This window comes from Paecilomyces variotii (genome assembly GCF_004022145.1).
Source record: "Paecilomyces variotii strain CBS 101075 chromosome Unknown C8Q69scaffold_16, whole genome shotgun sequence".
Classification (NCBI taxonomy): Eukaryota; Fungi; Ascomycota; class Eurotiomycetes; order Eurotiales; family Thermoascaceae; genus Paecilomyces; species Paecilomyces variotii.
The window spans coordinates 39,574-64,235 of NW_021167155.1; the positions used below are offsets into that span (position 1 = coordinate 39,574).

Below are 24,662 nucleotides of genomic sequence, written 5' to 3' on the forward strand. Positions count from 1 at the left end.
TGCTGCATCAACATGGTAGTCACGCAGGTCAAAGGAGGACTGATCGGGAAGACCTACGGGGCTGGCGTGACTGTCAGCAGCAGGCAGCATGGGGCTTGGATCAGATGCTTGTCGATGTCCTTTATTGTTTAACCCTCTAGGGGTTGTGAGGCGGCCTCATCCGTCGAGGGCTTCTCCCATGGCTTCCGTCTTTTCTCCCGCGTGCTTGGTGCCTCTTGGCCAGTCAATACTGTATCTGGGATCTCTTGGATGCCAGGCACTGGTTGTCCGGTGGTTATGAGCTCGACTATATGCGCGAAAGAGGAAGGATATGCAGGCTCAACGCTAGTTGTTCCGTCTGGTTTTGATTCGATTCCTGCCTGCGAAGATGACGCCGCCTCTGCTTTCTGTGGAACCTCATCCTGTGATTTGCTGCCCTGCTCCTGAGCCTCGTTAGGCGACTGTGCAGACGCCGACGCAGACGCAGACGTCGACCTCAACCAGTTTCTATACACTGAAAAATCAAGAGGCGGTGTCAGATTCTCCTTCCTGCCAAAAAAGTAATATATCAGTAAGCATCTAGTCCGTCGCCGTTCACATCCGATTATAGCCTTTGCATAAGAAGATCTCCACAAGACTAGGCTAGAGTAGAAAGCGGACTCACCTCGAGAAGTAGAAGCATTTAGCCTGCAGCACCAGGTCATCTTCACGATTGATCTCCTCATCCGTGGCAGACGTCTCGGGATGACCGAGAATAACCGCGAGGCCCTTTCTAAACTCGAGATCGGTCGAGAATGGATATGCTTTCAATTCATTAAAGCGTGATTCCAGTGTAGTCGTACCCGTCGTAACGGGCGTTGCTGGAGATGCCATTTCAGCCTGCCGTGTTGTGTGTGTGTGACACGGAATAATAATAAAAAGAGGACGAAGAAGAAGAAGAAGCTATATCGATCGATATAAAAAGGAGAACGAAAAGAAATCAACGCAACGAACTAAGTACTTGGTGGGTATCACAACAAAAAGAACGAACCTCGTTTTGCATGTGAGTTGTGCGGAGTCCTTTAAATCGATTCTAGGTAGATAGGTAAGTGATTAGGTACTCTAAGCTCGGGAGCGGGACACTGAGTGGAGGGGTTAAGACCATGACGTAGCAGACGACGCTACTCGAAGTATTAATATTACTTATAGTGTCTATCGTTAAGTCTTGGTAGTTAGAGTATGGATATATGTACCTTGGTAATGGTATAGGAGGGGGTAAATTATTGTAATAGTTTATCTGGCTTTTGGTGCGCTGGATGCTGATATGAGGGGTTTCTTGATGATTATGTTAAGCCAACTAGGTACTACTACTTAAAACCACCAAATGCATACTTAATATATCCAGACAGAGGGACAATATCCCATTACCACTTCCTTGACAGGATAGATCTCAACAAAATACTGCAGAAAATAATGCTAACAATGACTTCGCGACTGTACATTTTTCCTTTTCATGCATAGTTAAGTAGGTTTGTAACTAGTGTACACACATTTTCCGAGTTCTTGCGCGCCGACACAATCCGACCAGGAGCGCCTATTTTTCATTATTTCCAATAAACTCCGATAAAATCCATTTTTCATGACATTGAGACATCCTCCTTCTTTTCTGACCTAATGTGGCCACTCTGGCAACCAGGGCAATTGTGCACAACCTCATGAGCAAATAGATCACAATCAATGCAGAAATGATTTCCGCAGGCTGTACATTCGTAACGGCTGCTCACACTCATCCCTTTGGTATGAGCGTGGTTCTCCGTGACCAGCCATTGATCCTCAGGCGGAACCGGGGGAAAGTTGACGCCGCATGAAAAGCAATTAGAGCTCTTCGAGGCGTTCTGCCAGGGTACCTCAACCCAATTCATAAGTGGGAATAGATGATGGTATGATCGAGCAAGATGGGTGGAGAGAATGAGTGTAAGACCACATGCTGGGCATTCTGCGGGTAGGCTACAGATTTTGCTGTTGCATCTGGAACATAGATATCCTCCACGCGAGGGCTTGGAATGGCAAGCACACAAAGACGGAGCTGATTCAACCGTACGGGATGGAAATCCCATCATCAATAGGGAACTAGCAGCCTGTTTCTGGGAATGCTGGACAGGTGGTGTTGTCACTTCCATCATCAACTCGCGGAAATGTTGCTCGTTAAGTGCAACCCCATACACTGTATCATCTCCGCTATTAGTTTTCGCACAGAGTACACGGCATATCGCAACCTGTGCTGCGAGTCCGACCACGGCTACTCGTATCTTATCGTTTATAAGCGTGTTTATCGTTTGGTGGATGTCCCCAGGATCCGAGGAAAGGAGGGCACCAAAGACGATCAGCACTTCTCGCGTTCCGTGTTTGGGGGTGTGGCTTTAGTGAATTAGCATCAAACTCAGGATATTGCACAAATGGAGCTCAGATGACATACAATAGTGCACCGCGGGCCATCTCAAGCCCATTCTGAAGACTGGGCAGCCCTTTTGGGTCCTGCGCTCTGAGGCGTTGTAGGGCGCTGATATGTTCTGTGGGATTCCCGCTCAAGTCGCTGATTCTGACTGCCAGACCATCCCTCATACCCAAGATACCGAGCTGGGAGATAGGGTTCTGTTCAAAGAATTCCACGACGAACTCCTGCGCATATCGAATCATAAGGAGGTAGCGCGTAGGCCGGAGGTCCTTCTCAGCCATGGCCTGCGAGAGATCCAAGAGTAATATCAAATGCCGAATGATACCTCGCTGCAGTGGAGTCGTATCTCTGAGCAGCCTGTAAGGAAATCCCAGTTCAGCACCATCACTCTCGATCTCTGGCTTCTACTCTTGACGGAGGAGCTCCATTAGACGCAGCCTGCTCGGCCAAGCTCACCTCTTCCTTTTCCCAGCTTCTAATAAGCCTTCCACCGTCGAGCTGATAGTCCCATCTGCACCTTCTACCAGCGTTTCCCATGTTCTTGAGACTTCCCACTCCGCGCCTCCTCGTTGTCTTTTTCTCGAACGGGTGTCGCGCGACACCTGATGGGAGCCCACCTCCTCATCGTCTGTGATCTCTCCGATATATTCCTCATCGGAATCGGCCATGATTTCTGTAGCAGTGCTGGCCACGACCGTTGGCGAAAAAATAGGTCCTTGCTGGGTCGGGCGAAGTGCGGCTGTCGGAGATGATAGGCAAGGCCCAAGCTCCCTCGGAGCTCCCTTTCTCCCTTGCTCTGCTCTTTTTTTTTTTCGAGTCTCTTCGCAAGACGAGACAGCTCGTGAATCGATAAAATCGTCGCCAGATATCCCGCCCACTAGCCACGCACCAGGGTCGCAGCAGATGTGGGCTGTCCGGTCACGAAGAAGTGTAGCCAAGGGACTCCAGCGCGGACTGAGCGCTGATGTTGTTCGTTGTCATGCAACCCATCAAAGCGTCCCGCCAACCTCCCGCCGGCTCCCCTCCTTCCCCTCCCTCGCGCCCCGCCATATAGCTCCTCTGCATTCTCGCGCATCTTTTCGTCTTATTCCGGTCTCCTTTGGAAATACTCCCACGGTGAGACGCTGCTCCTACGAATCACGCACAATGGTTGCACAGGATAGAGAGACGCTGCCGGACGTGTGAGTGGAACTTGATGGATATCCATAGCTACATAATCACGCGAGAGATCCTGGAGCTCTAATACACTACCAGGGCAAAGCCAATTCACTATGACCTGTCACTTTTTGACCTGGAATTCGGCGGATCGTGGAGCTACAAGGGTGTTGTCAAGATCGATCTCGATGTCACTAAGCCTACCAAGCAGATCGTGCTGAACTCCAAGGAAATCGATGTACAGAGCGCCGAGATCCTTGCTAAGGATGGTAAGTGAACATCACAGCTGTGTATTGTTCTCGTTTGCCCTTTTCATACACAAAGTTCTCCTTTCGCACCCCTGGAACTGAGTGCTGATACGGAATTTGACAATAGGATCCGCGTCGGCCAAGGCTTCCCAAATTACCTACGATAAGAAGTCGGAGCGTGTTGCGCTCGAATTCCCCAACGAGATAGCTCCTTCGAAGACGGTTCTGAAGATTGATTTCACTGGAACAATGAACAGCGCGATGGCCGGATTCTATAGGTCGAAGTACAAGCCAGTTGCAACCCCGGCCGCCGACACGCCAAAGGAGGGCGACTTCTATTACATGCTGAGCACTCAGTTCGAGTCGTGCGATGCTAGAAGAGCTTTCCCCTGTTTTGATGAACCGAATCTGAAAGCAACATTTGACTTTGAGCTCGAGGTCCCCAAGGAACAGGTTGCTCTCAGCAACATGCCCGTCAAATCGGTACGGGATGGAAACAAGCCTGGTCTGAAGTTCGTCTCTTTCGATAGAACGCCCATCATGAGCACCTATGTCAGTATATCTCGTTATACCGTACTTAAGAGCTCATGCTAACTGCGCAGTCTAGCTACTTGCTTGGGCAGTTGGTGATTTCGAATATGTCGAAGCTTTCACGCAGCGTAAATATAAGGGTGCCAGTATTCCTGTGCGAGTATACACGACGAGGGGCCTCAAGGACCAGGCTCGCTTCGCCTTGGAGTGCGCTCACCGAACAGTGGACTATTTCTCTGAGGTTTTCGAGATCGAGTACCCCCTCCCCAAGGCGGACTTGCTTGCGGTCCACGAATTCGTAAGTATCACACATCGCTAGGATATACCTGCAATGCGTGCCTATTCTTGTTTTTCCTTAACTCGATTGCTGCTGACATTCCTTATGGCTAGGCCATGGGTGCAATGGAAAACTGGGGTCTCGTGACCTATCGTACAACCGCCGTCTTGTTCGATGAGGCCAAGTCTGACGCTAGATACAAAAACCGCATTGCCTACGTCGTTGCACACGGTAAATCTTATCTCACATTGAGGCTATGCAGCTCGACACTGACTGACTACGATCAGAATTGGCACACCAATGGTTCGGAAACCTCGTGACGATGGATTGGTGGAATGAGCTCTGGCTGAATGAAGGATTCGCGACCTGGGTCGGTTGGCTTGCCGTCGATCACTTCTATCCGGGTAAGATTTCCACATCCACATAACGGTAGACACATCCTAACGCCATGAACAGAATGGAATATCTGGTCTCAGTTTGTCGTACGAAGCTCTCGAGGTATTTCCCAAGACTTTCGAATATATGTTGACATTTGCACAGGCTGAGGGTGTTCAACAAGCCTTCCAACTCGACTCGCTGCGCGCTTCCCACCCCATCGAAGTACCCGTGAGAAACGCTCTTGAGGTCGACCAGATTTTTGACCATATCAGCTATCTTAAGGGAAGCTCGGTTATCCGCATGTTGAGCAGCCATCTTGGAAAGGATGTCTTCCTTCGCGGTGTGGCCGATTACCTTAAATCTCATGCATACGGTGAGATACTCTTGGTTCCGTGGAGGAGATTGCATTCTGACCTCTGTGTAACAGGAAATGCTACCACCAATGACCTTTGGTCGGCTCTCAGCAAGGCCTCTGGCCAGGATGTCACAAGTTTCATGGCGAGTCTAGAATCGCCCCGTTGTCGATCGTTCCGTTTATTAACATCTTCCAGGACCCATGGATCCGTAAGATTGGTTTCCCCGTGGTTACAGTCGCAGAGGAACCTAGCCAGATTGGAATCCAGCAGAAGAGGTTCTTGTCTACCGGTGACGTGAAGCCGGAAGAAGACGAGACCGTCTGGTGGATTCCTCTGGGAATCAAATCTGGCCCCAAATTGCAAAAGGAAGACCCCCGTTCCTTGGTCGCCAAGACCTCTACCGTTAAGGACATTGATGCAGACTTCTACAAACTCAACAAGGACCAGTCGGGCTTCTACAGAACCAACTACCCTCCTGCTCGCTTGGCCAAGCTTGGACAGTCTCTTGACTTGCTGAGCACGGAAGACAAGATCGGCTTGGTCGGAGATGCTGCCGCCCTGGCTGTGTCGGGAGAGGGCACTACAGCTGCTCTGCTGGGTTTGCTCGAGAACTTCCGAGAAGAGCAGAACTACTTGTAAGTGTCGTTAATACCTTCGCCGATCTTCATTGTTGCTAAAGCATATCGTCCAGGGTCTGGCAGCAGCTTTCAACGTCTCTCGCAAACATGAGATCTGTATTTTCCGGAGACAAGGAGACGGCTGCGGCCCTGAAGAGGTTCACATTGAAACTGGTGTCTCCTACTGCTGAAAAGCTGGGTTGGGAATTCAAGCCCGACGAGGACTACCTTACGGGTCAACTTCGGAAGCTGGTGCTCTCGTCGGCAGGAACTGCAGGACACGAAAGGCAAGTAGGCTCCATGAAGCGATGCTTCTCTCATGCGGCGTAACTAACTATGACATTAGCATTGTTGCTGAAGCCAAGCGGCGCTTCCAGCTGTGGGCTACGGGCAAGGACCGCAACGCCATCCATCCCAACCTTAGATCGACCATCTTCAGCATCAATGTGAGAGAAGGAGGCCGCGAGGAGTACGAGGCGGTTAAGGAAGAATATCTGCGGACCGACTCTGTCGATGGCAAGGAGATCTGCCTAGCGTCGCTTGGTCGTACGAAGAACCCTGAGCTTGTCAAGGATTACTTGGACTTTGTCTTCTCCGATAAGGTTCCTGTCCAGGATATCCACAACGGAGCCGTGTCCCTGGCAGCGAACTCTGAAGTCCGACACCTGCTGTGGGATTATATGAAGTCCAACTGGGACGCAGTGGCACAGCGTCTGTCTGCGAACAATGTGGTGTTTGAACGGTTTGTGCGCATGGGCCTGTCGAAATTCGCCGACGCTGCGATCGGAGAGGATATCAAGTCTTTCTTCAAGGACAAGGACACCAGTGCCTACGAACGGGCTCTGGTGATTGTGTCTGACACCATCCGGACCAACTCGCGATACCGGGAGAGGGACGAGAAGCTGGCGCTGCAGTGGTTGCAGGCACACGGATACGCGTAAGCCACATAACTACAATAGGCCGTTTCACCAGGTTCGGAAGCCAAGCGTTGCAGTTGGGCGCAGCAGACATACATTGATATCTAGAGCCACGCGATAATGAGATGCAAGTCTAACCCAACTGAAGTGAGAGAGAGAGAGAGTCTAGGGTCTCCCCTTTTCCCCGCATCTGTAGGCTTCGAGAGTAGCTCCTTAGTCGTGGTAGTAACTAGTTGTTGCTGTAATAGTTGTAATAGTAATATATAATACTAGTAACAGTGGTAAGACAGGACCCAGAAACCGCTGCATCGCGCCAGTCACCTGAGGCCACCTGGGATCTTGCGGTCAGCAACGCATGACTCTGTGTCGCTCATGGCAGACGCCCGGTGCAGCTGATTGCTACATTGGTCACTAGGTAATTAATTGATTTTATCTATGATATGATATGATATGATATCTATCTCCAGGGTCGAGCTCGATCCACTGATCCAGGGCTGTTGGGGGCTAGACTGCATCGGGCGCTAGCCGTCCAGCGTTTGGTTTCGCCCGCTCATCCAGTGACCGCCCAAGTCAGAAGAGAGTTGCACGCCGTGCTCTCCTGCTCTCCTGCACTACTGAGCAACGCAACCTTACCGTTCATATCGCCCCTTCGAATCGATACTCTACTATCCTCCAGCATCGCTCTCCCACCGGTGTTGATATCCAGAGTCTCCGGTCCCGTAGTCCTGCCTCTTGTTCTGACTCCCTCGACCGTTTCTTCCCCACCCCGTCCAACGCCAACCCGTCTTCGTTCATCATGAATCCCGAGTGGTAAGTGCCTCTGGCGCCGTAAACGCTGTCGTTACGACATTCAGCCATCTGGTTACCACTTCTTCAAGACCGATCTATCACGCTAACCACGCCTCTGATTGTGTAGAGTACCTTTCTGCCACCTCATCCTCTCGACTTGGCGTCGCGTCGTTCTTCGAAATCCCACGTCTCTCGCCCGCATTGGTCGGGGATACTAATCAGTAACTCGTTCCAGATACGATTATCTCTTTAAGCTCCTCCTCATCGGAGACTCCGGTGTCGGAAAGTCTTGTCTTCTGCTGCGTTTTGCTGACGACACATACACGGAGAGTTACATATCTACCATCGGTGTCGACTTCGTATGCATTCCCTCCCTCGAACCTGTGCCTGAGGACTTATGCTATCGGGGGGGCGGTGAGATGGTGCTGACGGGGTGACTTGCTCTAGAAAATCCGGACCATCGAGCTCGATGGAAAGACAGTGAAGCTGCAGATTGTATGTGCCTCAAAATATCTAGATTCTATGCTTCTGCTTGGGCTAACGGCGATACAGTGGGACACCGCCGGTCAGGAGCGTTTCCGAACCATCACTTCCTCTTACTACCGTGGCGCTCACGGTATCTGCGTCGTTTACGATGTGACGGACATGGACTCTTTCAACAACGTCAAGCAATGGCTGCAGGAGATTGACCGCTACGCCACCGAGGGCGTCAACAAGCTCCTCGTCGGAAACAAGAGCGATATGGAGGACAAGAAGGTCGTGGAGTACACTGTCGCCAAGGTTCGTCTCCTCCATACAGAGAACGATCTTTTGCGTGAATGCTCATCCGTTTTGTCTTGCAGGAATTCGCCGACAGCCTTGGAATCCCCTTCCTCGAGACCTCCGCCAAGAGCGCTTCCAACGTCGAGCAGGCTTTCTTGACTATGGCCAGACAGATCAAGGAGAGAATGGGCACTACGACCGTCAACAACAAGCCCACCGTCCAGGTCGGCCAGGGTCAGGGCGTCCAGTCCGGGTCCGCTAGCGGCTGCTGTTAAACGAGACGATCTTTGCTGTTGTATTGCCCAGTTTGGCGTGAAGTTTGCATCATGAACAAGGCTTTTCAAGGGGTACATTGTGTAGTCGTGCTGGACAGACTCATCGGGCTAATTTTCTTTTCTGTCTGTCCCGTTGATGGGTGTGGTCCAGGTGACGGTGGTGGGAACTGCCTGCACGACTGTCCTTCGCTGGCTGGAGATCGGCTTCTTGTGACCTGTTTTTTTTTTTTTTTTCCCCTTTTCGCCGTGCTCTAGATGGCCCGCGGTTCATCCCTATTATCCTTTTCTTCTATCTGCTTTATGTTGCTAGTGTTTTATGTTTTGTCGACCCATGCCACCATTTTTTATCTCTCACCATCATCACCCACCATCACCACGTCTGTAGGTTGGATTCGTTGCTTCTTTTCATATTTCGTTGAATATGGTTAATGGCAAGAATGCAATCAAATCTCGAGACTGTCTAAACCGTGTGGTGCTGGTGGGTTGGATCTCTTCTAGGGAGATGACGACCCGATGTTTGTAGCAGGTAGACCGCTGAAGTATACGTGCGGGACTTTGCGATCTTTCGTTGGAACCTCGATATCGATGGGGTTATTTGTGCAATACTATCGTATTTCTCGAAGTTTGCATGGTTGGTTCGTATCGCGATCGTGGATGGCTCATTATCTGGTAATGCTCCAGAATAAGTATACACATGGGATGTTTACGACATAGTTACTCTTCTCATGCTTGAACTGCTTCTATGGCTTCTATAGCAAGCACTAAATAGAAAAAATCATCGACGTCACGGTCGGAAAGATCTCGAGTTAATAACTAATAATATGCATGGATAATCACGGTCCAGATCAGGGGTCTAACTAAGTTACCCTAACGGACACTAGACTCACGATACGAATAATCGGAAACTCTTGTCCTTCACGTTTACAGGTAAAAAGTGCCTCGGCTAGTAGCGCCCCAGACTACTAGTAGATCAATTGTTTTAGGTAGTATTACCATTCTCGGTTCACATGTCAGTACAAGTGAGAACCTACCATCATTATTATTATTATTATTATTATTATTATTATTATTATTATTATTATTATTATTATTATTATTATTATTATTATTATTATTATTATTATTATTATTATTATTATTATTATTATTATTATTATTATTATATGATTATCCACTGGAAAACCCGAATACACACACTACAACTTGAAGCCTACCTAGTTATATTCATTATTGGTGTTGTAGGTCAGGGCAGCGTCAGAACGGCGGTAGATGAGACCAATAAGTTCCCGGCCAAAGGTCAATATCAGCAGAAATAGTGACTATCTAGATAGATAGTTAGACGTGGAATTCAAGCTTCTTGATTTCAACCATCGACTCTTTCTGCCCTCTTTGCGCGCTGATCTCGCAGCGTTAAGTAACTGTTCCCCGGACGAGCCGAGGCAGAAGCAGGCCAAGAACGTCAGTTATATCGGCCGGTACGAACTGACTCCTCGTGGCCGCCGGAGGATTCTCGCGCTCCCCCCGGCATTGATTCGTCCCAGCGAGAGATCGCCCGGGCGGTCGGTTGTATGAAGGGGCCTTCTGATACTTTTAACATCTTGCTCGGATCTCTCCTTTCCCTCGGATCCCTTCCCTGCTGACTTACTTATTTGCCGTTCTGTAACTATTCAGACTGTCGCAGTGCAGTTGACCGTCCGTCCGCTCCTTTCTCCACGCTTTCCGTCCACGCGAACGCCTCCGCTTCATCCGCCTAGCCATCGATTTGCTTATCCTTGCGAGAAACCATCTTCAATATGTCTCAGTCTACTGTGGAGCAGCAGAAGAGGTCTGTTGCGGCAGCTGCTGCTGCTGCGCAGCAAACTGACAACATCACCCATGCTCTGGCTGGTGCCGGAGGTGGAATCTTGTCTATGGTTTTGACGTGCGTTGACCCTCGTCAGCAGCAGTTTGATTAAGCGGCGGCCATTGACACATATTTGGACAGTTATCCTCTCATCACCCTATCGACTAGGGCGCAGGTCGAGTCGAAGCGCGCCCAATCGACGACGCTGGATGCCGTTCGCCGCATTGTCCAACGGGAGGGAATTAGCGGACTCTATGCAGGCCTTGAGTCCGCCTTGTTTGGCATCAGTGTGACCAACTTTGTATACTACTACTGGTACGAATGGACCAGAGCCGCCTTTGAGAAGGCAGCCATAAAGGCGGGTCGGGCTTCGAAGAAGCTCACGACCGTTGAGTCCATGATCGCTGGCGCACTTGCGGGAAGTGCAACAGTCCTCCTCACGAACCCAATCTGGGTCGTCAACACGCGGATGACAACGCGGAAGAATGAATCCGAGGAGGCTCTGCCTGGCGCGGGTCCCAAGAAGTCCCGTTCGACGCTCCAGACCCTGCGGGATCTCCTCCGCGAGGAAGGTCCCCGGGCATTGTTCTCTGGCGTCCTCCCCGCCCTCATCCTGGTGATCAATCCTATCCTCCAGTACACTATCTTCGAGCAGTTGAAGAACATAGTGGAGCGTCGCAGACGGGTGACGCCCAAGGATGCGTTCTACCTTGGTGCTTTGGGCAAGATCCTGGCCACTACGATTACGTACCCGTACATCACGCTCAAGAGCCGGATGCACGTTGCCAGCAGGGATGGCCCTAAGGAGACTCTGAACGGCACCTTTAAGAAGATTATCCAGGACGAGGGTTATGCTGGACTCTACAAGGGTGAGTCATACCAGTATCATTCTATTTCCTTTACACGTGACTTATCTATATTATAGGTATCGGTCCCAAGGTCAGCCAGAGCGCCATCACTGCTGCTTTCCTGTTTGCCTTCAAGGATATTATTTATAATGCGATAGTTCTCGCCCGCAAGCCGAAGCGCGCTCTCCAGAAATAAACGAAGAGACCTGGTCTCAGTGCATGCTTGGAAGTGCATATCTGGAGAAACGCAGCTGCGGCTCTTTGATACTAAAGTCTTCTCTCCATCTATAGTTATGGCGTCGGCTAGACTACATGCATACCCCTCGGTATAGTCTAGTCTCAGTGAAGTACTATAAGTGTTGCTAGGCCTTTAATAGGCTTTTGCTATAACAATGGTGAAGAACGACCTAATTCTGCATTACGGTCAAAAGTAAGTGATTTGGTGGGAAAGTTGGGCTCTATATCAATCACAAGTATACTGTTACCGACCGGCCGATGATGGACTTTCTTCTGAATATCTCCTGCATGAACTACAGACAATTCCTTAATATTGAACTATAGCTGAGAACTAAGTTTCTTTTCTATTAGTTCATGATCTATAATAGTGGGTGTAGATGTCCATAGGATATTCCCTTGCAGATGCATAAGCATAATTGGTCTTGGTGTGGGGTAACTAATTCATGTAATTACCCACCTTAGTTACATGAGCGTTCTATGAATATAGATCGCACTAAATTCCCTAATGTAGCCTTTCTTCTTTGATCTATATCTAGTGGAAATGGAAATAGGTAGCTGATGCTGTTTATTCCACACCATTTTAGGTAACTATGGGGTAGTAGTGGCGCGTTACAGCTCAGCTGGCAATAAAGGACTTGGGTGCCGACAGGACGACATAGTACAGTGATTTGAATCAGCTGAGATCTCACATTTACCTCAAAAGAAAAGTGAGAGATAATCTCAAATGAACTCCAGCGTCATCCTAGGGTTCGCCCACTATCTAGTTATATACTCGAGTAGGTTTAACGCACAGACGTTTGCCGATAAGAGCGATAGATAGCAAGGTCACCTGATGACAAGACGCGACAGGCATTTAGTTACTCCTTAACTAAGCACTTAACGCCCCGGAAAGGACGCGCGCGTTGTTCGTCGATCTATCCAAGTCCACCCTCAAGTCCAACTCCTCGTCCAGTCTGCTTCAAGCGACGTTGTTAAATCACCGCATTGCTAGCTTCCTGATGAGCAAGCTATGCGTGATTTGAATTCGAGTCCAAAAAGTTATGACGTGTGTTCGGCTTTCTTCCTAGTGAATTGATCGATCGATCGATCTTCCCCGCATGTGATATCTGGTGTGGTAAATTTCACTTCATTCACTTTGGTTTGTGGCTTTTCATTCTGGTAATTGTGGAAGTTGACGGGAAATTCCGATTTAGGTATTCATTCAACGAGCCCTTTCACTTGCGCCAATCGTGTTTGGTTCGGATTTCACCTCGATTGTTCGAATGAGCGCTGCTTAGAGCCGGACTCTTTTCGTATCTATATATATATATATATGGTGAATGGTGGATGCTTGGGGGCCTGGGTGGATATTCGCAAGACTCTACTCGTTTTGATAGCTGGGTGAAAAGCGAACTTATCACTTCACGCTGTGTCGGTGATCGGTTTCTATCTGTCACTTTGACTTGGGACTGCGACATCCGACGACTGTTGGACTGACTGGAAACCCCTCTCGAGGTACGGTGATATTCACTGCTCAGAAGAGAGGGTGGTACTTAAAGGCATCTCTTCGGTGGGCCTTTCTTCCTTGCTCCATCTTCTCAGAAGCTCTTCGGATTTGCTTCCGTACCTGGCCTCATAACGGCATTCTTGGTCTCGTGCTGGACTGAGGTTTGAGGTCCTAGGTGATCCAGGTTCAGACTATACGTGAGAGGGTATAGCCCTTTCGCGGTAACTCTCATCTCCTTGCTCTATCTTCTGCTCTTCGGATTTGTTCCGTACCTGGCTTGGTAACGGCATTCTTGGTCTCGTGCTGGACCGAGGTGTGAGGTCCTGGGTGATCCAGGTTCAGACTATACGTGGGAGAGTATAGCCCCTTTCACGGCCACTCTCATCCTCGCAATGTCCTTTAGTCAGAGATCTCGAGGGTATGGGATGTCCAATCCCGAAATGTCGTCCATCGATACGTCTAGGTACATGACGGATTTTTCTCGAGACGTTTCAGAGAACTCATATCTGGAGGAGAAAGCCCAGTCATTACTATCGCAATTCCTGAACGCTCCCCGTCGCTCATCATCATCACCAAGGCCAGAGACAGCAGGACCAGAATCCCATAGTCGTCCCGAAGAGACTACCAATGGATATCTTAAGGCGGTCAGAAACCAGGAAGTGGACTATACACGAGAAATAGAGGGGAGTCGCCGTGTGTTACCACGCCGCCCTTCAACACACCCATCGACTGCATGGCAACAGCGTGATCACACCACGACATCAACAAACAGAGGCCAAGTCTCGAGTACCACCAGCACAGTTCCTCGTCAGCCCCAAACGAAAATGCGAGTGAACAAAGTCTCGATGGAGCGGTACGATGGATCATCCGACGATTATTCACTGACAGACTCATCTCATCACGCTCTATCAGACATTGAGAAGCCAGACCCTTCTAAAGGGGGCAAACGCTCGTCTGGTAGGGTTCCGCAGAAATCATCGTCCTCGGTACCTGCTGCAAATCAATCTAGGGGAATCGCATCACGGCGGCCTCGTCGATCCGTTGCAGCGCCTACCAATTACTATGGGAACTATCCCAATTTTGATCTGGAAGAGGAGACAATCGAAAGCACACCCATAAGACACACACCAAGGCAATCTGCCTTTTCCGTCTCCCAGAGTCCTAGATCAAGTCCTCATTCAGGGGTTCGCCGCGTTGTAGCCAGTGGAGCTACACGGCCAGTTTCGGATAAGATGTCTACGTTATTGCACAGCCGCGAGATTGGCGGCCGTGTCAACCACAGGATACAGTCCCGGACTTCTCTTGATTTCACCCATGTCAAGTCGTGGAAGGGCGCATCAAATGATGTCATTGTCCTGGCTTGGTCTGAAGATGGGACGAGGTTCGCAGTAGGTGCGGCTGCCCAGTGTGACGAGCATAATATGCAGTACAACCGGGGCAACAACCTCATTCTTGGTGATTTGGTGAGTAACTCACTGAAAGCACTCCCTGATCACCGGATACCACGACCTCTGCCTGCAAGTGCTGCTTCACAGCATGTGTATAACACGGTTGACCCTCACCTGTATATGAGTGTTACTGCCGTCCAGTGGTATGGCGACACGCTCTTTACAGCAAGCTACGACAATACGGTCAAGTTATGGGATGTGTCAAGCCATGCTGCTGCGCGTTGTGTCAAGACTCTGCATCATAATTCCAAAGTCCAGGTGATGGCAAGGTCCAATTTCTCGCCGAACCTGCTTGCAACTGGCGCGCAAGCCTTTGGCGTTTGGAATATCGAGAGCCGGACTTATATGCCTCTTGATGTCGTCCGAAGGAACCCAACTAAGAACCTGGAATTGATTCCATCCTCCCTCGCATGGGGAACAAGTGAGGCTAGCAAACATTTCCTGGTGGGTGGAATGTCTGGGAGAGACACAGAGAATGGGGATACGTCGCGCGAGGGCCATATGGCCGTATGGCGAGTGAATGAAGCCTCTATCAGCAGTGACCAGCTGTTGCCGAACGCCCAGAATGTCTTTGATGTCACCTGGCATCCGAGGCTCCCCTTATTCGCAACCGGTAGTGCCGCACCGTTGCTGCGAAGTGCAACGACCGCCAAGGATACCAGATCGGTGGTCCGTGTATACGACCCGCTACAGGGGAAGCGCTGTGCGGTGGAGTTCGATTGTCCCGCCTTGGACATCAACGACGTTGAATTCTGTCCACTGGACCCGAATTACATGACCGCTAGTTGCACTGATGGCGTCACATACGTCTGGGACAACCGTAACCCGTCAGAGATCTTGCACAGGTTGCAGCACGGGGAACCGCTTAACCAGTTGGATGAAAATCTAACCAGGGAACAAGCAGATGTCGGTGTCCGAGTGGCACTCTGGGGCGATCATGTGCAACGCTTCTACACCGGTGGTTCAGATGGACGCCTAAAGGTTTGGGATATTCTCCGGTCCCCGGAAGACGCTCATGTCCAGGATGTAGTGACTCTGGAGGAGGAGATTATGTGTGCTTCATTCTCCGGAGACAAGACCAACATATTGATCGGAGACGCTGCGGGAGGAGTCCACGTGCTGTCGTCAGCTCCATTTGAACACAGTAGCTGCATGAAATTCGAGCATGCTGGTGAACCGTTTGATGATATGGAAGAGCAAGAAGAGTCGGCTGTGAAGATGGCGGATAGACTGCTATCATCCGGTCAGCTGGTGCGGCATCCGGTGTATGGAGTAGGCCAAGGACCTCTCTATAACGGTCCCTATGCTGCCTGGGCTAGGCCCGCACACACGCCCACCGATCTACTCGGGATCACTCCCCTTACAGAGGACGTACAAGCGCTCCAACTCGACGGTCCTCCTGTGGAGAGAAGACGTCAACTGGATGTTCGGTCTCGGCAGTATGTGGCAGCGCAGATCCGGCTTGCCCGTATCCGGAACGAGCGACGGTCTCTTCATAAGAGAAAACGGGATACATCTTGGCCTGCAAAGGTGACCCTGGCTCCGGAGAATCTCATTGATCTCTGCAGTGACGAAGACGAGGAGGCACTCGCGCACCGGCCACGCCCTCGAAAAGCTAAAGATCGCACAATAGAACCCATTATCACTCAGATAGTGGATGTGATTGATTTAACTGGAGATACCGATTCTGAGGACATTGCTGTTGGCAGCAGTGAACCTATGGATACGAGCGAGGTCGTTGGGGAAGAGGACGAGCGACTTGAAGCGCTGGAAGAAGACTACTGGTGGCCGGACAGCGGTGCTGTAGATGCCAATATCCAGGATCTTGACGATTAAGACGAGACTATTGTGTCTGGCATTATTAGGGTTAATTAGGGTTGGGTTGGTCTTATTAGGCGCTAACTTTTGCATATAAGCATGGATAAGGCGCAGTCAATGACCTTGCATTACTTCGAGAGGTGCATGTCGCTTGGTGTTATTAACTTATTATGCGACTGAGGGAGCGACTGTTATGTCTAGATTCCGATACCCTGGTAACTAATAGAAATGTACTTTACATTGGTTCATGACAGAAATAGCCTAGTAGGGCAGTTTATATGCCCTGTGTTGTCCCAATGCACTGTAAACACAATAGTAGCATGATATCTTGCAATCAAGCACGAGGGCAAAGCGGCCAAAAGCGCGACCTGGGGAACGATCTTCAAGTCCAGCAAGGCTTAGCTTGGCTATTTCTTAGCATTTTTAGCGCCTCAATCAGAACATGGTAATATGTACTAATAATATCGCCTGTGCACGTACGCGGCGATAAGCACGCAGCCAGCTAAGCCTCAGGGCTGTGCATTGGTTTGGTGATGCAAGTCTGCAAGATCGTTTAGTTCTGGAATCATCTAGCTTTGTATTCCTTTTCTTCAGGTTGGATCCGAATACCTTGATTAATATGGAACAATAAATACTGAGGCTAGATTTGCACCGCCACTTAGGCAGCTGAACCTTGACTATGGAGTATTATTAGAGTAGTACCATAGTTACTGGTAGTACTAGTACCAGATTCACTTATTATTGATATCATCCTAGTTTGTAGTAATATTCGTTCGGTTAGTTCCGAGGCATAAGTTAATCATCCTATTTATTTAACTACTGCGGTTGTCCCCGCGTCAACTTCCTTCTTCCCACTTTACTTGCCTATTACTACCTACTTAACGTCACTGCTCATCACCTACATTATTATCTGTATCCATCACTCACTGGACTCTCCTTCACTCGAGGCTTTTCATCATCTTCCCCCGAGAAAAGAATCACACATACCATACTTCCAGTGAATCACTTCAACTTCAGATGTCATTTGCCCCGCCACCAGGACCTCCACCCCCGCCCGTCCCGGAGGGGTGGAAGGCTCAATATGATGAAAGATACAAGCAGTGGTATGTACATACATACATCCTCACCCATCCATCCTACCCTTCCGTACATTCTATCCTAACACTATTATTATCTCCCAGGTACTTCGTAAACCTCTCCACAGGCGTCTCACAATGGAACCCTCCCGAAGCACCCGCCTCACCCCGTCCTCATCTCGGCGGACCACCCTCCGAACCGCCCCCATCTTACGACCAAACCGGACCAGGCGATCCAAGCAGAGTCGCTGCCGCAGGCGATCATAAGACTCTCTCGTCTAATAATCCATATAATCACACATCGCCAGCAGGAGGAGGAGGAGGAGGGAGTGTGAATAATATCGACGAGGACGCCAAACTCGCGGCGAGGTTACAGGCGGAAGAAGACGCGCGCGCTGCGGGCAGGAGTCCGGCGCCGTCGTCGTCGAGTGGACGGAATCGGGGCGCGAGTGATGATTATTACAATGCTCAAACCGGTCCGTCTCAGGGTCAGGGTCAGGGTTATGCTCCTTACGGTAGTGGTGCGAGTCCGTATGCTGGAAGTCCTGCCCCTGCTCCTGCGCCTGCGCCTGCCCCGGACCAGCAGCGTGGTAAGAGTGGTGGATTCCTAGGAAAACTCCTGGGTAAGGCGTCTGGAAAACATTCCTCTGGTGGATATGGATATGCAGGAGGTGCAGGGGGTTATGGCGCTGGTGGCTATCGCCCTCAGCAGCAGGGTTACGGAGGCTATCCGCCTCAACAGGCCTATGGAGGATATCCTCCGCAGGGAGGATACTACGCACCGCCACAGCAACAGCAGGCTCCTGCACGACGTCATGGTGGGATGGGAACCGCTGGTGCAGCGGCGCTGGGTCTCGGTGGTGGATTGCTGGGCGGTATGCTGATTGAAGATATGATCGAGGATCATGATCAGCATGAGTATGAACAGGGATATGACCAGGGGTATGATCAGGGGTTTGATAATGGTGGAGACTTTGGCGGTGGTGATTTTGGTGGTGATGATTTCTAAGAGCACCCCCAGGCCTAGTTAACTTCGCTGTTACTTTGTAGCGGGCTGCTTGCTCTGCTATGATAATGGGTTTGTTGAGGATGTTTCTTTGCTTTGGCTTCTCCAAGTGATGGAGTTTGGGAGTTTGTTGTCTGTCATGCGCTGAGAACGATAACGATTATGGTTATTATGTGATGCTGCTCCTGAGATGCAGAATACCTGGTCTATGAGACGGGTTGAATTAACTACAAACTATTCTCTCTTCGCTTTATGTTACTCCCTGCTTCTACTTCATAGTAAGAACTCATATCGACACTGCATTTATATAAATCATCTAGCATTTGTATAAATCATCTTCTAGACAAATATCCATGCTCGTATTACACTATCTATCGAGAAAATAACTTCCTACCCCCCGCAAACACTTGAGCCCAATATTACCAATCCCACCCTCAAGCTGACTTCAACCTCTCCTCCGTCCCGCACTACCGCTCTCCCTCCCCGATGTGATAGCCACTGAGCTATCCGCACTCGCACTCGAAGTCGTCCCGGCCATCCATCCCGCAAGGTCGAAGTTGGCCGGACCACCGCCTGAAACGGCACTGCGGCTCGCAGCCGTGAGTGGGCCACCGCGAGATTGCTTTTCGAACTCTTCGCGCATTTCGGGGTCCACTGTATTTGCGCGCGGGGGTTAGTATTGGTATATGCGGGTTGATTCTGGGAAGGAAATGGATGGAAGAGAAGAAAGACGTACTGTTTTCCATAAGTTTCGGCATAGCGAACATGACGACCATCGCAAAGACAGCGAGGAGAATCATGGGGTTTTTGAATAGACTTAGTGGGGAGACTAGATAGAAAGGATTAGTATACCATGCATACATACCCATATCAAAAGCTCAGAAATCCAAGAAGAAGAAGAAGGGAGAAGGGAGGAAGAAGGATAAAAACTCACACTTCGCTCTCTCCTCATAAAACCCCCTCCTCGCAACCACCTTCGCCGGAACAATCACATCCCCAATCCCATTCCCTCCTCCCACCGTAGCAACAAACATCTCCATCCCCCGATTACTCCATGCATTTCCCCGAAACGTCTCCCATACCCCAATCACCGTCCCATCAGACGCGACATCCACGCGGTATGGAGCGAAGACGTATTCCCGGGAGCGGATATCAAGAAGGTATGATCTCGGGCCCGGTCCCGGTTCCGATTTGGATAGGATAGGGAAGGTAAATGTTGAGGAAGTGGTTAGGGGCGCGGAGAGGATGTTGTTTTCGGTCCCGGTTCCTTTTTCACTCGGAGATTCGGAGAGAGTTGTTAATGTAGCGTGGGTGCTGGCGGGGAGGACGTTGGGGTTTGGGAGGAGGTTGGATGGAGGGATGGTGATTGTTAGGGAGGAGGCGGTTGTTGTGGCGGCGTGGAGGAGGGGGAGTAGCAGGAGTAAATTACGCGCTGATGGGAGGAACATGGTGGGTTGGTGGAGATGGAGATGTTGGAGGAGGTTTGTAGGCTTGAGTGTTTGGTGTTGGGTGTTGGGTTGGCGGAGAGTGAATGCGGTTGAGAAGTTGAGTTGTTGCGGGATGGAGATGGGCCGGCGTGGAGTTCGGAGGAGCTGGGTTGACAGAATAGCACACCTCTTGTTTAACTAATACATAAGGGATGAATCTGACAATGCTTATTTTTTTTTTCAATGATAAAGTATATCTGATTATCTTTTTTTTTCTTTCTTTTCTTTTGGAATTGTTTTTACACATTCGTCGCGTGGATAAATTCTACCAGACACTACTCTTTCTTCTGGCATCTCATCTATATCATCTATATCAATCCTTGCAAATCCACTCATTCACACATCTCAATATATTTTGCCGTGCTCAGTTAAACTATATAAAGGCTCAATTGCCGCTATAGCAGAATGCCTCCTGGCTTCATCCCCAACTAGTCTGGAATATAATCTGTACAGTGAATTTATCGAGAACCAAGAAAAAAGCGTCGAGGCGCCTATAATGCATGAATAACGCAGTGAAGAAAACGGGCGTGAAGTGTCAGTGTGTCGTGTGTCGTATATATATATATGAATCACAACTTGGCCTTGGGAGCGGCCTCTTCCTCTGCTAGCTGGGCGTACAGATCGTCCAGGACAGAGCGGTACTTCTTTGCCGCCGGGGGACGCTTCATCTTCAGTCTGCGCAGAAGTTAGTCATCTTTTTTTGTTCAGAGAAAGGAAAGAAAAATAAGTGCCACTTACGTCGGCGTCAACAGCTCGTTCTCGACGGTAAACGGATCCAACATCAAAGCGCAGTTCCGCACCCGCTCGTAACCAGCCAGCTTCTGCTTCTTCGCAATCTGATCCAGATCCTTCAGCACCGCCTTGCGGATCTTGTCCTCGCCAAGTACGGCCCTGATGGCTTCGATGTCCGTCGGACTGATGTTCCTGCCCAAGATCTTGCTGGCATAGCCGGCAAACGCGTCGGGCTGCACGCCAAAGATGGCCACCAGCGAGGTCTGCAGACTGTCGCCGTGGATGTAGCCCTGGGCAAGGTATCCGAGCTGAGACATATATACACCCTCCAGGCGCTCCGGCGATACGTACTCACCCTGGGCCAGCTTCAGCACGTTCTTCCGACGGTCGATGATCTTGAAACGGCCCATCTCGTCAATGCTGCACACGTCGCCTGTGCGGAACCAGCCGTCCTCGGTGACGGCAGCGGCAGTCTCTTCGGGGTTCTTGAAGTACTCCCGGAAGAGCGTGTTGCCCCTGATCAGCAGCTCACCTCGCGGGTATGGCTTGTCATCGACGGAATAATCCATGTCAGGAAGCGACATCAGGCATGCTTCCACACTGGGGGCCAGACGGCCGCAGTTTCCGCTGGTCAGATCGCTGGGATACTGGACAGTGGTAACGGCGTATGTCTCAGTCAGACCGTAGCCCTGGATGAGATCGATGCCGAACACAACCCTCAGGAAGCTGTGTAGGGCGGGATCCAGCGGCGCAGAACCAGAAACCATGACCTTAGCCTTATCCAGTCCCAATGCCGAGGCAACCTTGCGGCCCCAAATGCGGTCGTAAAAGGCATGCTTGAAGGTCCCCTTGGTCTCCAGGTTGGCCGTCTTCGTGGCCAGAACATGCCGCGACAGAGCACCCTTGAAGCCGGACTGTTCGACCGTGGCGCCGCGGATGACGTTTCCAAAGCGAGTGTACAGACGGGGAACTGAGACGAAACCGGTGGGCTTCAAGACCTTCAGGTCGTCGACGAGCTCCTGGATAGCACCGTGGAAATAGCCGATTCTGCCACCGGCCCACAGAAAGCCCTGCTCCGACAGACGCTCGTAGATGTGCGCGAGTGGCAGGTAGGAAGCCATGGTATCACCGGGGGAATGTTCCATCACCGACAAGGCACTAGAAGCTGCTGCCACGGCGTTCTTGTGTGTGAGAACCACACCCTTTGGTGGACCCGTGGTGCCAGAGGTGTAGTTGATGGTCACGATATCCTCCGGAGAAGGAGGATTGTAGGGGCGGTTCACGGAAGCGCCCAGCGCTTCCACTTCATCAATGGTGTAGATAGTAACGTCATGGTCTCCCGCGATGGCCTTGAGGATATCGCGCTTCGACTGTCCGGGCTGCTCGCCCGCATCTACTGGATCCAAACTGACGATGATCTTGAGATTGGGCAGCTTGGGCCTCAGTTGCAGGAGGGTCGGGATATGCGGCAGCGAGGCCACCACGCAGCTCAGCTCCGCGTGGTTGATGATGTACTCGGTTGCCTCCTTGCCCAGGACGTCATATATGGACACGGAGTAGAGGCTTTGCGACATGCACGCCAGGTCTGTCAGATTAGCAGGTGACTTGGGGCTTCCAAGGCGCTTCCTGAAGTCTCATCTGACATACCCGTAATCTGCCACTCCGGGCGGTTCTGGCACCACAGTCCAACACCATGCTTGCCTCCCGGACATCCATGTCTCTCATGAAGTTCCACCAGACCAGAGCCGAAGTGCGCTCGTCGTCGCTGAACGGTCTGGTAGTCAATCCACTGGTAGGGACCGAACGTCTTGGTGGCGGGGTTGTAGGATCTCCAGCCTAGACAGTCATTCTTGGGATATCGGTTTGCTGGCCACAGTCAGTATTGAAACGAGCGCCCTATCTAGCCTTCGCGGCTTACCCGACGTTTCAAAGACATCATGAGCGGTGCGGATCTAGTAAAAGAGCAATTAGCGAGGGTTTCCAATGATAGAGCAATGCGAATATATCTTGTGAGTAGCATACCTTTGGATCTAGCGTCTCAAGCAGCTCTTTCTGACAGTTCCACGCACGGTAAACCCTGCTTCGACCGGGCTTCTCGGTTCCAGGAAGGGCCACACTCTGGGGCGTGCCCTTGGGAGGCTCCTGTCGCAGCTCCTCTGCGCGAGCAAGGTCAACGGGTTTGGAGAAAAACATTGTTCAAATCTATTATCTGGAAGACGAGAGAGATACTATGTTAGTTACCATTGACCACCTTGCGGAGAGGTTCAATATAGGAATATGACGTCCACATACCGTCGACTGCCCGTTGATAACCCAAACTAGACTCCTTGAGTATGATATCGTCCCGGGGGAGGACGACAGTTTGGAACAAACACAAAAGGAGAGACCTCAAATCAGACCACCAGATGTGCCCGATAGAGAAAAGAGAAAGACTCCAGAGTAGAAAATAATAATGAAGAAAAGAGATGCGCGGCCTCCGGACGGAGATAGAGCCACGGTGGACTAGAATGCTAGCTTAATTTAGATTATAAACCCCGAGTCTATAACCCGAAGGATATGCGGAGAAGAGAGAGAGAGGAGAGAAAGAGAGCTCCCTACTTACTTCACATGTGTAATCCTCTCTCTCTCTCTCTTTTCTCGGAAGGGCGAACAGCGGCGTGCCCGGAGAATCGCACGTAGTGGCTGCGCGAAGGGGACTGAATTCCAGATAGCCCTCATTTTACCTCGGTAGCTACTGGATCTGGTTTAGACTTCCATGTGGATAGAGGATGTGTCGCCTTCGCAGCGCCTTGATTCCGCTTGTCTGGACGAGTCGGATGCAGGGACCGCTTCCCAGAGATCTCGGCGCAAGCGAACGCATTTCGGGAACCCCGTTGCCTGGACCCTCGGGGCTAGACGAATGAAGGAATGTTGTTCGTCAACGGAGATCGGGTCGTTTTGTTTTAGCCCGCATCCACTCCTGATCCTAAACCGGTCCCCGTGTATGAGCCTGAGCCACATTCTGGATGTTTTTCCCAGAATCCCCAAGTCTCCGCGGCCAAGACGGGTATTAGGTTGCCGGCGCGGGAGGAAGAAAGAAAAAGGGGAGACAGGTGAGAGAGAAGAAAAGAAGAATATCAACGCCGTTAAGGTGCTTATCTCGGAACAATCCAAGCATTCGGACTAGAACAATATCCAGATTCCAGGAATAATAGTTGCATCTTCAGATAAACTCCGTGTATATTAGACGGGATAACGAAGAAACTAGCGACGTTCCCAGTTTCCCGGAGCGCCCGATGGAGCATCTTCGCGTATGCATCTGCATTATTATTGTGTTGTGCCGGGATGCATACTTATCGCGTCGCATCGTGCCAGCCTGTCAGGTTTCCTGTCGGGGCTACCGGACGAACGAGCGTTTGATGCAGCTGATGAAGGTTGGGACTATCTAACAGTTAGAGTAATCGACAGTCGAACTAGACTGGTTAGTGAGTTATGTTATTCCATCTGATGCGGGGTGAAGTCAGCAGTCAGCCACCACCTCCTCTCCTAGGAATAGATCGATTTAATTTGCAGACCAGTTAGAAGAAGAGTATCGCACCGATCGATGGCAGGCAAGAAGTAGGTTCAAACTCTAGGAAGCACAAGTTGGGACCTCGGTAACTAGCCTGTGACGCGATTGGGATAAAGTACTTGTTCGTTGATCCTGACGGGTAGAGGAGAGAGAGAGAGTACTTAATACTGGTAGAAAGTCAAGTTAATACTCATGTTTTGTTCGTAAGGTGCACCGTTTATTTTACCACTCTGGTACCTGCAATTGGATTCAGTATATGTGGATTCATCAGTGATTTATTATCCATTGATTTCTCCAAGAATAATAATAATGATAATAAATACCCGCCCGTTCAACTTTCCTGAAGTCCAACAAAGACACTCGACAAGCACGTGAGACGGCCAACAGCCGAAAGGAATTCATGTGGATGTAAC

General features: G+C 50.4%; 9 protein-coding genes across 9 annotated transcripts; 5 read left to right on the top strand and 4 right to left on the bottom strand.

Moving 5' to 3' along the window:
• Positions 1-170: 170 nt before the first annotated feature.
• On the bottom strand, positions 171-798 carry C8Q69DRAFT_393996 (hypothetical protein; the record flags this gene model as incomplete). The annotated part of the gene is made up of 3 exons (XM_028627646.1): positions 171-317; positions 396-528; positions 644-798. Coding segments are annotated over 3 exons (435 nt in total), but the record flags the coding sequence as incomplete, so codon positions are not given.
• Positions 799-1,184: 386 nt separating this feature from the next.
• C8Q69DRAFT_116503 (putative transcription factor and DNA repair complex, core) lies at positions 1,185-3,185 on the bottom strand. Its single transcript, XM_028625161.1, has 3 exons — positions 2,870-3,185; positions 2,435-2,770; positions 1,185-2,376 (listed from the first exon to the last, which is right to left on the bottom strand). Exons 1-3 carry the CDS (start codon positions 3,079-3,081, stop codon positions 1,596-1,598), a joined length of 1,329 nt encoding a protein of 442 aa, XP_028481433.1. The 5' UTR covers positions 3,082-3,185; the 3' UTR covers positions 1,185-1,595.
• Positions 3,186-3,559: 374 nt separating this feature from the next.
• On the top strand, positions 3,560-6,916 carry C8Q69DRAFT_408888 (peptidase family M1-domain-containing protein; the record flags this gene model as incomplete). Its single annotated transcript, XM_028628223.1, has 12 exons — positions 3,560-3,594; positions 3,668-3,837; positions 3,944-4,368; positions 4,424-4,645; positions 4,738-4,855; positions 4,912-5,028; positions 5,081-5,148; positions 5,171-5,375; positions 5,430-5,485; positions 5,506-5,993; positions 6,050-6,301; positions 6,322-6,916. The coding sequence occupies 12 exons, from the start codon at positions 3,560-3,562 to the stop codon at positions 6,914-6,916; spliced, it is 2,751 nt and encodes a 916-aa protein (XP_028481434.1).
• A 995-nt stretch (positions 6,917-7,911) lies between these two features.
• On the top strand, positions 7,912-8,718 carry C8Q69DRAFT_408720 (GTP-binding protein ypt1; the record flags this gene model as incomplete). The annotated part of the gene is made up of 4 exons (XM_028628214.1): positions 7,912-8,040; positions 8,129-8,176; positions 8,234-8,461; positions 8,524-8,718. Coding segments are annotated over 4 exons (600 nt in total), but the record flags the coding sequence as incomplete, so codon positions are not given.
• Positions 8,719-10,273: 1,555 nt separating this feature from the next.
• On the top strand, positions 10,274-11,855 carry C8Q69DRAFT_116613 (peroxisomal membrane protein Pmp47). Its single transcript, XM_028625163.1, has 3 exons — positions 10,274-10,639; positions 10,703-11,430; positions 11,487-11,855. The coding sequence occupies exons 1-3, from the start codon at positions 10,512-10,514 to the stop codon at positions 11,603-11,605; spliced, it is 975 nt and encodes a 324-aa protein (XP_028481436.1). The 5' UTR covers positions 10,274-10,511; the 3' UTR covers positions 11,606-11,855.
• A 2,509-nt stretch (positions 11,856-14,364) lies between these two features.
• On the top strand, positions 14,365-16,416 carry C8Q69DRAFT_408757 (WD repeat protein; the record flags this gene model as incomplete). Its single annotated transcript, XM_028628215.1, has 1 exon — positions 14,365-16,416. One exon carries the CDS (start codon positions 14,365-14,367, stop codon positions 16,414-16,416), a length of 2,052 nt encoding a protein of 683 aa, XP_028481437.1.
• Positions 16,417-17,415: 999 nt separating this feature from the next.
• On the top strand, positions 17,416-18,483 carry C8Q69DRAFT_448129 (WW domain protein; the record flags this gene model as incomplete). The annotated part of the gene is made up of 2 exons (XM_028629271.1): positions 17,416-17,501; positions 17,580-18,483. The coding sequence occupies 2 exons, from the start codon at positions 17,416-17,418 to the stop codon at positions 18,481-18,483; spliced, it is 990 nt and encodes a 329-aa protein (XP_028481438.1).
• Positions 18,484-18,794: 311 nt separating this feature from the next.
• On the bottom strand, positions 18,795-20,119 carry C8Q69DRAFT_481103 (hypothetical protein). The gene is made up of 3 exons (XM_028631573.1): positions 19,415-20,119; positions 19,217-19,309; positions 18,795-19,134 (listed from the first exon to the last, which is right to left on the bottom strand). Exons 1-3 carry the CDS (start codon positions 19,926-19,928, stop codon positions 18,926-18,928), a joined length of 816 nt encoding a protein of 271 aa, XP_028481439.1. The 5' UTR covers positions 19,929-20,119; the 3' UTR covers positions 18,795-18,925.
• Positions 20,120-20,452: 333 nt separating this feature from the next.
• On the bottom strand, positions 20,453-23,214 carry C8Q69DRAFT_116673 (putative AMP-binding enzyme). The gene is made up of 6 exons (XM_028625164.1): positions 22,992-23,214; positions 22,722-22,908; positions 22,618-22,651; positions 22,347-22,565; positions 20,706-22,284; positions 20,453-20,642 (listed from the first exon to the last, which is right to left on the bottom strand). Exons 2-6 carry the CDS (start codon positions 22,890-22,892, stop codon positions 20,537-20,539), a joined length of 2,109 nt encoding a protein of 702 aa, XP_028481440.1. The 5' UTR covers positions 22,893-22,908; positions 22,992-23,214; the 3' UTR covers positions 20,453-20,536.
• Between the last annotated feature and the right edge of the window lie 1,448 nt (positions 23,215-24,662).

What these genes read in the sequence shown, in the direction of transcription:
- C8Q69DRAFT_116503 (XM_028625161.1), bottom strand. Translation starts at nt 3,081, where the DNA reads ATGGCCGATTCCGATGAGGAATATATCGGAGAGATCACAGACGATGAG. An exon ending in GAAGCTGGGAAAAGGAAGAG is followed by an intron (nt 2,771 to 2,869) that starts GTGAGCTTGGCC and finishes ATTTCCTTACAG; the next exon opens with GCTGCTCAGAGATACGACTC. An exon ending in ATGGCCCGCGGTGCACTATT is followed by an intron (nt 2,377 to 2,434) that starts GTATGTCATCTG and finishes AATTCACTAAAG; the next exon opens with CCACACCCCCAAACACGGAA.
- C8Q69DRAFT_116613 (XM_028625163.1), top strand. Translation starts at nt 10,512, where the DNA reads ATGTCTCAGTCTACTGTGGAGCAGCAGAAGAGGTCTGTTGCGGCAGCT. An exon ending in ATCTTGTCTATGGTTTTGAC is followed by an intron (nt 10,640 to 10,702) that starts GTGCGTTGACCC and finishes ATATTTGGACAG; the next exon opens with TTATCCTCTCATCACCCTAT. An exon ending in TTATGCTGGACTCTACAAGG is followed by an intron (nt 11,431 to 11,486) that starts GTGAGTCATACC and finishes TCTATATTATAG; the next exon opens with GTATCGGTCCCAAGGTCAGC.
- C8Q69DRAFT_481103 (XM_028631573.1), bottom strand. Translation starts at nt 19,928, where the DNA reads ATGTTCCTCCCATCAGCGCGTAATTTACTCCTGCTACTCCCCCTCCTC. An exon ending in TTATGAGGAGAGAGCGAAGT is followed by an intron (nt 19,310 to 19,414) that starts GTGAGTTTTTAT and finishes CTTTCTATCTAG; the next exon opens with TCTCCCCACTAAGTCTATTC. An exon ending in GCCGAAACTTATGGAAAACA is followed by an intron (nt 19,135 to 19,216) that starts GTACGTCTTTCT and finishes GCGCAAATACAG; the next exon opens with TGGACCCCGAAATGCGCGAA.
- C8Q69DRAFT_116673 (XM_028625164.1), bottom strand. Translation starts at nt 22,892, where the DNA reads ATGTTTTTCTCCAAACCCGTTGACCTTGCTCGCGCAGAGGAGCTGCGA. An exon ending in TGATGTCTTTGAAACGTCGG is followed by an intron (nt 22,566 to 22,617) that starts GTAAGCCGCGAA and finishes GACTGTGGCCAG; the next exon opens with CAAACCGATATCCCAAGAAT. An exon ending in CCCGGAGTGGCAGATTACGG is followed by an intron (nt 22,285 to 22,346) that starts GTATGTCAGATG and finishes CTAATCTGACAG; the next exon opens with ACCTGGCGTGCATGTCGCAA.